The sequence below is a fragment of the Nyctibius grandis genome, chromosome 27 (assembly GCF_013368605.1).
Source record: "Nyctibius grandis isolate bNycGra1 chromosome 27, bNycGra1.pri, whole genome shotgun sequence".
Lineage (NCBI taxonomy): Eukaryota > Metazoa > Chordata > Aves > Nyctibiiformes > Nyctibiidae > Nyctibius > Nyctibius grandis.
The window spans coordinates 5,295,116-5,305,729 of NC_090684.1; the positions used below are offsets into that span (position 1 = coordinate 5,295,116).

The following is a 10,614-nucleotide window of genomic DNA, read 5'->3' on the forward strand; positions in this document are numbered from 1 at the left end:
GTCTCAAATAAACATGGTCATTGGGGTGTCCCTGTCCTCGCCACCCCCTCGGGACATGTCACCTCTGTCCCCAACCTTGTCCCCTGCCGTGTCCCCCAGCCCCTGGAGCTGGCGTTGCCAGGATCGGGCCCCGGGGGGTTGGGGTCCCGCCGTGGGGTCAGGATAGTGATGGGGTGACCCTGGTGCCAAGGAGGGGCTGCAAGGGCCAACCGTGTCCCCACCCCAGCACCCAGCAGGCCCCTGGCTGGTCACCCATGGGTGCTGGGAGGGGGTGTCCTGGGGTCAGCCATGGGTGCTGGGGAGGGTCCTGGGGTCACCCATGGATGTCCTGGGGGTTAGGTGGGGTCATGAAGTCACTCATGGGTGCTGGGGGGGGGGGGGTCCTTAGGTCACCCATGGGTGCTGGGGGGTGTCATGGGGGAAGGGGGTGCAGGGGAGGGGAATACGGGGTGCGGGGGGGGTGCAGGGGAGGGTCCGAGGGCCGGAGCCGCCCCCCGCCCGGAGCAGCCGGGCCCGGCGGGGGCGGGGGCTGGGGGGGGCCGGGGCCGGTGGCTGCGGCGGGAGGCGGCGCCGGGGGGGGGGGCAGGGGGGGAACCGGGCAGAGCCCGAGCGCGGCCGGGCTGTGGCGTCAGTGCGGGCCTGCGGCTCCGCCGGCACCGGCACCGGCCCCGCACCGCGCTCCGCCGCCGCCGGGGCTCCACGGGCACCGGGATCCCACCGGCACCGGACTCCACCGGGACCGGGGCTCCACCGGGACCGAGGCTTCATCGGGACCGGGCTCCCACCGGCACTGCGGCACCGGGCCCGGCCCCGGGCTCCACCCGGTCCCGCAGCCCCCGCCCCGCCGCCCCGGGCCCGTTACCGCAGCCGCCGCCGCATCCCCCGGCAGCGCTGAGCGGGGGCACCGGGCCCGGCCCCGGGATGGGGCCCGGCGGCTGCGGCTGGTCCCTGGCCGGGACCGTGCTGGTGGCCGTGGCCACCTCGCTGGGTAAGAGACACGGGGGGGCCCGGGGCATCGGGGCGGGGGGTGACGGGACCCCGGTGCCACCGTGCGAGGGGACCCGGTGACCGTGGGGCACCTCCGGGTGGGACCCGGTGCCACCGGCTGTGGCCGTGACCTGCACCCGCACACGGCCCCTTTGCACCACCGTGTCCCCCTGGGCACCGTCCCCCCCATCCCACACCCCATTTGCCACTTTCGGGGTGTCCCCACGAGCCGCTTGTCCCCGGGAGCAGCGCGCACGGAGCCAGTGGCCGCTCGAGCCGGGACACCCAGTCCCGGGGGATTTGGGTGCTTCCCACGCGTGTGGCCCGTGCCTCAGTTTCCCCACTTGAGCTCCGAGCTGCCGGGGTCCCGTTGGGTGCTGAGTGAGCCCCGTATGAGACCCCTGAGAAGCCACTTGGAGCCGGTGGGGAGCGAGTCGGGAAGCGGCCCAGCCCCGGTGGCTTCCCGGCCGCTGTCCCCGCTGTCCCCGCGCCTCCGGCCGCCCCCAGGCCTCGGCCCGGGGCTATTTCTGGGAGCGCAGGTGGCTCCGGCCAGAAATAGAGCGGGGAGGCGTTTGCTGGAGCACCCGGGCGGGAGGAGGGGTCTGGGGGGGCCTGGGGGGGACTAGAGGGGCTGGGTGAGGGAGAAGGGACCGAAAGGATGTGGGGCAGGATGGGGCAGGGTGTGGGGAGATGTGGGGCAGGATGGAGCGGGGTAGGAGGGGGGACATGGGGACAAGCTGGAGCAGGGTATGGGGGGTACATAGGGGCAGGGTATGGGGGCAGGGTAGGGAGGGGTATGGAGGACATGGGGCAGGATGGAATGGGTCTGGGGAGATGGGGGGCAGGATGGAATGGGGTATGGGGTGGGTGTGGGGACAGGATGGAGCAGGGTATGGGGGGGGAAATAGGGGCAGGGTATGGGGGTCCATGGGGCAGGATGGAGCAGGGTCTGAGGAGATGTGGGGCAGGATGGAGCAGGGTCGGAGGGGGACATGGGGCAGGATGGAATGGGTCTGGGGAGATGTGGGGCAGGATGGAATGGGGTGTGGGGGGGTGTGGGGGCAGGATGGAGCGGGGTATGGGGAAGAAATAGGGGCAGGGTATGGGGGGACAGGGGGACAGGATGGAGTGGGATATAGGGGACAGGGTGACAGGATGGAGTGGGGTGCGTAGGGGTATGTGGGGCAGGATGGATTGGGGTACGGGGGGTGACATGCGGGCAGGATGGAGCAAGGTGTGGGGGGGACCATGGGGACAGGATGCAGTGGGGTATGGGGGGTCCATGGGGCAGGATGGAGCAGGGTTGGAGAGGGGGACATGGAGCAGGATGAAGAGGGCTGTGGGGGGGTACATAGGGGGAGGGTGTGGGGGCAGGGGGGCAGGATGGAGTGGGGGGTGTGGGGGTATGTGGGGCAGGATGGAGCGGGGTACAGGAGGGTGTGGGAACAGGATGGGGGAAGGTATGGGGGGGACATAGGGGCAGGGTATGGGGGGACAAGGGGGCAGGATGCAGTGGGGTACAGGGGAATGTGGGGCAGGATGGATGGGGGGACATGGGGATGGGGGGGACATGGGGACAGGGCGGAGCAGGATATGGGGGGACACCGGGACGGGATGCAGTGGGGTATGGGGGGATGTGGGGCAGGATGGACCAGGGGGACATGGGGACAGGATGGAGCAGGGTACTGGGGGGACGCGGGGCACAGGGCAGGGCACGGGGGGGTACGGGCTGTCCCCCTGAGTCAGCATTTGGGGAACGGCGGACGTGGGCTGGTGCTGGTGGCACTGGGGGTGGCGGTGGGCGGGCTGGGGGTGCCCCGAGGCCCCGGTGACGGGCGGTTGTCCGCAGCGGCGGGGGACGAGGACTGCCTGTGGTACGTGGACAGGAACGGCTCCTGGCACCCCGGCTTCGACTGCGACTTCTTCACCTTCTGCTGCGGCACGTGCCACCAGCGGTACTGCTGCCGCGACCCCCTGCGCCTGCTCACCGAGCGCCAGCAGCGCCACTGCCTCGTCTTCAGGTGCTGGGGAGGGGTGCTGGGCCTGGGGATGGGTGCTGGGCCTGGGGGAGGGGTGCTGGGCCACAGCCGTGGGTGCTGGGCCTCGGGGCTGGGTGCTTGTCTTTGGGTACTGGGTCACAGGATGGGATGCTGGGTACTGGGTTCTGGTGCTGGGCACTGGGCGTTGGTATTGGGCAGTGGGCAATGGTACTGGGTGGTGGATACTGGGTACTGGGTGCTGGGCACTGGGCACTAGTGCTGGGTGCTGAGACACAGCCATGGGTGCTGGGCCTCAGGGGTGGGTGCTTGTCTTTGGGTACTGGGTCATGGGATGGGATACTGGGTGCTGGGCACTGGTATTGGGCACTGGGCAAGAGTGCTGGTGATGGGCACTGGGTGCTGGATACTGGGCAGTGGTACTGGGTGCTGGTTCTGGGTGCTGGGCACTGGGCATTGGTATTGGGCAGTGGGCAATGGTACTGGGTGGTGGGTACTGGGCACTGGGCAGGGGTACTGGGTGCTGGGCACTAGTGCTGGGTGCTGGAGGCGGGTGCTGAGCCACAGCCATGGGTGATGGGTGCTGGGCCTGGGGGATGGGTGCTTGTCTTTGGGTACTGGGTCATGGGATGGGATGCTGGGTACTGGGCACTGGGTGCTGGGTGCTGCGCACTGGTACTGGGCACAGGGCAAGGGTGCTGGTGGTGGGCACTGGGTGCTGGATGCTGAGCGGTGGTACTGGGTGGTGGGCAGTGGTACTAGGCGCTGGTACTGGGTGCTGGGCCCTGGGCACTGGTATTGGGCAGTGGGCAATAGTACTGGGTGGTGGATACTGGGCACTGGGCAGTGATACTGGGTGCTGGTGCTCAGTGCTGGGCAGTGGTACTGGACACTTGTACTGGGTGCTGGGCAGCAGCACTGGTACTGGGTGCTGGGCACTGGTGCTGGGTGCTGGTGCTGGATACTGGGCGCTGGTGCTGGGCGCTGGGCAGCAGCACTGGGTGCTGGCCCGGCCGTCCCGTCCCTCCATCCCCAGCTGGGCGCTCCCAGGGCCCCTCTGCGCTGCGGGCACTGGTGTCACTGGGGGGGTGACACCCTGCGTGTCCCCAGCCCCAGGACCATCGCGGGCATCGCCTCGGCCGTCGTGCTCTTCATCGCCATCGTCACCACCATCGTCTGCTGCTTCATGTGCTCCTGCTGCTACCTGTACCGGCGGCGGGAGCAGCTGCGCACCCCGCTGCAGGGTGGGGGGCTCGGGGGGTGGGGGGGGCTGCAGGGGTGGGGGGGCTTGGGGTGCAGGAGGGGGTCCTGCAGGTACAGGGTGGGGGGATTTGGGGTGGGGGGGGCTGGATGGGGGGGAAATCTGGGTGTGGGGAGGGGTTTGGATGTGGGTGGGGGTCTGCAAGGGTGGGGGGCTTGGGGGGCTGGGGGGGGCTGCGGGGGGGGGCTGCAGGTACAGGGGGGGATTTGGGGTGCAAGGTGGGTGAGGCCTGGATGGGGGGGGAACTGGGGGGGGGCTTGGGTACAGGGTGGGGGTCTACAGGGGTGGGGGGGCTTGGGGTGCAGGAGAGGGTCCTGCAGGTACAGGGTGGGGGGGATTTGGGGTGGGGGGGGCTGGATGGGGGGGAAATCTGGGTGTGGGGGGGTTTGGATGTGGGTCGGGGTCTGCAGGGGTGGGGGGCTTGGGGGGGCATGAGGATGGGGGGGGTTTGGGTGTGGGGAGGGCACTTGGGTGCAGGCTGGGGGGATTTGGGGTGTGAGGTGGGGGGGCTGGATGGGGGGGGAATCTGGGTGCAGAGTGGGGGTTTGGGTGCAGGGTGGGGGTCTGCATAGGTGGGGGTCCGCAGGGGTGGGGTGCAGGAGGGGGTCCTGTAGGTACAGGGTGGGGGGATTTGGGGTAGGGGTGGGTAGGGCCTGGATGAGGGGGGGCATCTGTGTGCGGGGGGGGCACTTGGGGGTAGGGTGGCGGTCTGTAGGGGTGCAGAGGGGTTTGGGAGCAGGGGGGGGGATCTGGGTGTGGGGGGGCACTTGGGTGCAGGGGGGGGGTCTGTAGGGGTGCAGAGGGGTTTGGGTGCAGGGTGGGGGGATCTGGGTGTGGGGGGGCACTTGGGGGTAGGGTGGGGGTCTGTAGGGGTGCAGAGGGGTTTGGGTGCAGGGTGGGGGGATCTGGGTGTGGGGGGGCACTTGGGGGTAGGGTGGGGGTCTGTAGGGGTGCAGAGGGGTTTGGGTGCAGGGTGGGGGGTTCGGGTGCAGGGGGGGGCACTGCAGTGGGTGCTGCTGAGGTCACCCCGATGCCCTCCGCTGTCCGCTGTCCCCCCACCCCGAGGGCCCCGGACACCCGCGGGCACCGCTGGGCTCCGTCCCCGTCCCGGGGTGCCGCAGCCCCCCCCATCTCTCCCGCAGGCCCGGAGATCCCCCTGGCCACCTACCCCCCCGCCGCCCCCCCAGTCCCCTTCCCTGTGGACCCCAAAGCCGGCCCCGTGCCCCCCCAGCCCGGCTTCACCCCCATGGCCATGTACCCCCCGGCCGGCCCCGCCGCCCAGTACCCGCTGTACCCCTCGGGACCCCCCCTCTACAACCCCACAGGTGAGCACCATGGGGGGGGGGACACCCCCTTATTCCCCAGGGGGACACGGTGGCCTTGCGGGGGGCTGACACCCCCCTGTCCCCCCGCAGCGCCGCCGCCCTACGTCCCACCACAGCCCAGCTACCCCGGAGCCTGAGCACCCCCGGGGACCCCAGCACCCGCCGCCGGCCAGCGGGGCCGCGCTGGGGACCCTCATCCCCCCCCCCAAATCACAGGGCAGGATCAGGCCCTTCCCGGCCGTCCCGGGGTGGCCCCGCGCCGGCGGCACAGCGCAGCCCTTGTCCCGCACACTGGGCCCTTTGTGGGTGCCCCCGCCCCGGCGCCGGGTGCCAGCGGCCCCGCTGCACCCATGGGGGTGCCTGGGATTGGGGGGGGTCCCTGAGGGCCGTGCATTGTTGCACCCCCAGATTCAGCCTTGGCTCTTCCCCCCCCCCGACCCCGGGGGTGGCATTAAACCGCGGCTTGTGCCCCACAACCGGTGTCGTCTCGGTGGCTTCGTGCCGGGGTGGGGGGCAGCACCCCGCAACCCTCCTCAGGGAGCTGTAACGGGGGAACTGGGTCGGGATGGACAATCCCCCCCCAAAGCAGCCGCCGCCATGAGCCAGCTGGGGTGTGACACCATCCCCAGCAGCGTTTTGGGGCAAAAAGCACCAAATTCAGCCCTGGGATGGGGCAGGGTGTGAAGCCAATTCCTCCATCCACCCCCCACCCCGCATCCCGAATCACCGCAGTTGGGACCCGGGTCCCTTCGCAGCCGAGGGGGGGGAGCGTGAGTCCCCCCGGCTATTTTGGGGTGATTTGTGTCCCCCCACCCCGGTGACGGTGCTGGGATGGGGGGGGGGGGTCCAGCCACCCGCTAAATTTGGGCCCGCAGAGCCCATCGCTCCGGGGAAAAGCCCCACAGACCCCCCTAAGTGCAAACCGCTGCCCCATCTCCCGCAGCTCCCAGCACCCCCCAAAAACCCTGCAAGGACCCTGGGAAGGGGGGGTGTGGGGGGGGCAGCTGAGATTTATTTACATGGGATAGAAGAGAAAACAAATAAAAATCATAATAAAAACTAATGAAAGCAGCAAACTGGGCGCTGGGGTGGGGTGGGGGGTCCCCGGGGCACACAGCCAGCTGCGTGGTGGTGGTGTGGGGTCTGGGGGGGGGTCAGGGCTTGGGGACGGGCTGTCCCCGGAGGTAGAGGTCCCGGATCTCGGCCAGGGTTCGGCTGAGGCCGCCCAGGGCCTGGGCGAGGAGGCGCAGGACGGCGGTGGTCTCGCGGCGGCTCTCGGCGTAGTCGCGGCGGAAGGCCCGCAGCTCCTGCACCAGCTGCTCCGTGCAGCGGCCCACGAAGGCCTCGGCCGGGGGGAGGTGGGTGCCGTCGGGTGCCCCCGACCCCGGCGTCCCCGCGTCGCCCGCGCCGCAGTTAGTGAGGTGTTCGGGCTCTTCTTGGGCGAAGAGGACGCTCGGGAAATCGGAGGCCAACGGTTCCTGGTGCCCGGCGAGGGGCAGGTCGGGGGGCGCCGGGGGCGGGGGGCTCCAGCCCGCGGGGACGGGCTGCGGCGGCCGGCGCTCGGGGACGCCGTCGGCGATGGGGCCGGGGAAGGGCTCAGGCTTCACCTCCACCGGCTCCTCCTTCACCGCCTCCTCCTTGACACCTGCGGGATGGACGCGGGGCGCAGGGTGGCTGGTGGGACCCCCCGTCACCCCGACCCCCTCATGCCTCTGCTCCCTCCAGCCATGTCTTCGTGTCCCTCGGCCCCGGCCCTGCACTCCCATGGCCCCTCTCCCGCACCTGCTCCTCGTCCCCATCGCCCCGTGTCCCTCATCACGGTTCAGCCCCACCTCATGTCCCCTGTCCCCCTCCTGGTCCCAGTACTCCCATATCCCTGTCCCTGAATGTCCCCACATGTCCCTGTGTCATCCCAGTACCCACATGTCCCTGTCCTGGTCCTGGTCTCCCATGTCCCTGTCCTGGTCCCAGTACCCACATGTCCCTTGTCCCTGCCCTGGTCCTGGCCATGTCTCTCTCCCAATCCCACCATGTCCCTGTCCTGTTCCCAGCCCCCTTTTATCCCTGTCCTGGCCCCAGTACCCCCTGTCCCCTGTCCTAATCCCCTATCCCTGGCCTAATCCTGGTGTCCTCCCATCCTGATCCCAGTGCCACCGTCCCTTGTCCCCACCCTGGTCCATGTCCCCCCATGTCCCTGACTGATCCTGGTCCCCTCATGACCCCATCCCAGTCCTGGTCCTGCTCTCAGTCCCCTCCTGTTGCTGTCCTGGTGACAGTCCTCTGTCCCAGGTCCCCCCATGTCCCTGACCTGGGCTCGGTGCTCCTGGCCCTGTCCTGGTCCCCTGCCACAGCGTACTGTCCCTTGCCCCTGTCCTGGTTCCAGCCCCTCGTGTCCCCAGTCGGATCCTGGTATCCTCCTGTCCTGGTCCCAGTGCCCTTATTGCTGTCCCTGTCCCCCATGTCCCTGTCCTGGTCCCTCCACATCCCTGTCCCAGTCCTCCATGTCCCTGTCCTCCTCCCCTGTGTCTACGTCCCCTCCATGTCCCTGCCCCTCTGTCCCTGTCCTGATCCTCTCTGTCCCTGTCCTAGTCCTTCCATGCACTTGTCCTGGTCCCATGTCCCTGTCCCAGTCCCCCATGTCCCTGCCCCAGTCCCCTCATGTCTGTGTCTCCATCCCAGTCCCCTCATGTCCCTGTCTTGTTGCCCTGTGTATGTGTCCCCTTCCTGGTCTTCTCTGTCCCTGCCCCAGTCCCTCCATGCACCTGTCCTGGTCCCAGTACCCATATGTCCCTGTCCCCCCACGTCCCTGTCCCAGTTCTCCATGTCCCTGCCCCGGTCCCCCATGTCCTGGTCCTTGTCCCTCCATGCTCCTGTCCTGGTCCCAGTGACCCTGCTCCAGTCCCCTATGTCCCTGTCCTGTTCCCCTGTGTCCCTGTCCCACTCTCTCCACACACATGTCCTGGTCCCAGTGCCTTGGTCCTGGTCCTCCCCCCATCCTCGTTCTGGTCTCCTGTGTCCCTGTCCCGGTCCTCCATGTCCCTGTCCTGTTCGTCTGTGTCAGTGTCCTGGACCCCCACATCCTAGTCCTGGTCCCCCATGTCCCTGTCCCTCGACACCCCCATCCTGGTCCCAGCATCCCCATGTCCCTGCCCCAGTCCCCCATATCCCTGTCCTGGTCCCCTGTATCTGTGTCCCGGTCCCCCATGTCCTGGTCCCCCATGTGTCTGTCCCAGTTCCCTCATGTCCTTGTCCTGGTCCCCTCATGTTCTGGTCCCCCCTACGCACCTGTCCCAGTCCCCCATGTCCCTGTCCTGGTCCCCTGTGCCTGTGTCCTGGTCCCCTGATGTCCCTGACTCACCCCTGTGTCCCTGTCCTGGTCCCCCCACACATCTGTCCCAGTCCCCCATGCAGCTGTTCTGGCCTTGCCATGTCCCTGTCCTGGCCCCCCACGTCCCTGTCCCTGCCTCCCATGTCCCTGTCCCAGTCCTCCATGTCACTGTCCCAATCCCTCCCCATGTCCCTGTCCCAGTCCTCCATGTCCCTGTCCAGGTCCCCCCCCTCCATGTCCCTGTCCCAGCCCCCTGTGTCCCTGTCCCAGCCCCCTGTGTCCCTGTCCCGGTCCCCCGTGCATCTGTCCTGGCCCTCTGTGTCCCTGTCCCGGTCCCCCGCCTTGTCCCTGTCCCGGTACCCCCCGCACCTGTCCCGCTCCCCCCCCCCCCCCCGCGCACCCACCGTGCGGTGCCGCCACCTCCACGCTCAGCAGCGGCGGTTCGATCCCGGCGACACCGCGTTGTCCCCAACCAGCAGCGGGCCCGGGGCCGAGCTCCGGCGGGCCGGGCCCAGACCCGTTCCCGTTCCCGTTGCCATTCCCGGTTCTCCCGGCGGCTCGAAGGGGGGGTCCCTGCCTCTCCTGCCGGTGCCGGGTGATTTTATCGTTAGCCCGACGGCGCAGCCCCCGCCACCGGTTCTTCACCTCGCCGATGTCGCGCTGGTTCCGGCCGGCGGCGTTGATCTTGTTGGTGATGCGCCACCAAATCTTCTGCTTCTCGTAGGCGTTCACGGTGCTGGCGGCGGCCCCGAACAGCAGCTGCTCGTACTTGAGCACTTCGCTCATCAGGATGTCGATCTCCTGCAACGTGAAGTTCGGTTTCCGCTTCAGCAACCCCCGCCGAGCCCCTCCGCCGCCGCCGCCGCCGCCGCCGCCCGCCGCCATCGTCTCCTCTTCATGGCGCCGCCCCGCCGCCCATCGCCCCGCCGCCGCCGCGGCTTTGCGCTCCCGTTGTGTCCCCCGGTACCGGGTGAAGGGAGCGGAGCGGGGCCGGCGGCACCGGGACACCCCCCCCCACCCCCCTCCTCACTGCCGCCGCCGGGCGCTGCCGGTGCCGCCGCCCCGGGTGGTGACACCGCCCCCTGCCGGGCGTCGCTAAGCGCAGCCGTTCCGGTAAAGCTCCGGTACCGCCCCCTGCCGGGAGGCACCGTGCCCGGGTCGGTATGGCGCCCCCTGTCGGCCGCCAGTGGTCAGGCTCCGGGGTGTCCGGTTCGTGGTGACGGCGGGTGCTCGGTTCGGGGTGTCCCAGCGGCCCCGGGGTGCGGGTTCGGGGCGGCCTGGGGGTGTCCCCGGGACCGGTTCGGGGTGTCCGGGTGGGCCACGGTGCCCGGTTTGGGGTCCCCACCGGGCCCTTCCCGGGGGGCTCTGGGTGCCGGGTGGGGCAGAGCACCCCGCTCCCCCCTCGCTCCCCCCCATCGCGCCCCCCAGCACCCCCGGGCCGGAGCGGGGTGCGGGACAGTGCTGGGTGACCCCGGGGTGCCCGGTTCTGGGTGACCCCGGGGGGTTTGCGGTGACCCTGGGGTGGCCCCGGGGTGCCCAGTTCTGGGTGACTCTGGGGGTTTTGGGGTGTCTGCGTGGCTCCAGGGTGCCCAGTAGCAGCAGGGTGCCCCATTTAGGGGGGGTCTGGGTGGGTGACCAGGAACACCCAGGCTGGGGTGTCCGGGTGGCTCCAGGATGCCCAGTTTGGGGTGCCCACATGGCTCTGGGGTGCCCAGT

The 10,614-nt window shown here is 69.7% G+C and overlaps 2 protein-coding genes across 2 annotated transcripts; one reads left to right on the top strand and one right to left on the bottom strand.

Moving 5' to 3' along the window:
* Nucleotides 1–592: 592 nt before the first annotated feature.
* On the top strand, nt 593–6,046 carry SHISA4 (shisa family member 4). The gene is made up of 5 exons (XM_068419379.1): nt 593–988; nt 2,837–3,008; nt 4,095–4,228; nt 5,388–5,570; nt 5,661–6,046. Exons 1-5 carry the CDS (start codon nt 922–924, stop codon nt 5,705–5,707), a joined length of 603 nt encoding a protein of 200 aa, XP_068275480.1. The 5' UTR covers nt 593–921; the 3' UTR covers nt 5,708–6,046.
* A 516-nt stretch (nt 6,047–6,562) lies between these two features.
* LOC137674177 (myb-related transcription factor, partner of profilin-like) lies at nt 6,563–9,922 on the bottom strand. The gene is made up of 2 exons (XM_068419377.1): nt 9,303–9,922; nt 6,563–7,215 (listed from the first exon to the last, which is right to left on the bottom strand). The coding sequence occupies exons 1-2, from the start codon at nt 9,781–9,783 to the stop codon at nt 6,725–6,727; spliced, it is 972 nt and encodes a 323-aa protein (XP_068275478.1). The 5' UTR covers nt 9,784–9,922; the 3' UTR covers nt 6,563–6,724.
* Between the last annotated feature and the right edge of the window lie 692 nt (nt 9,923–10,614).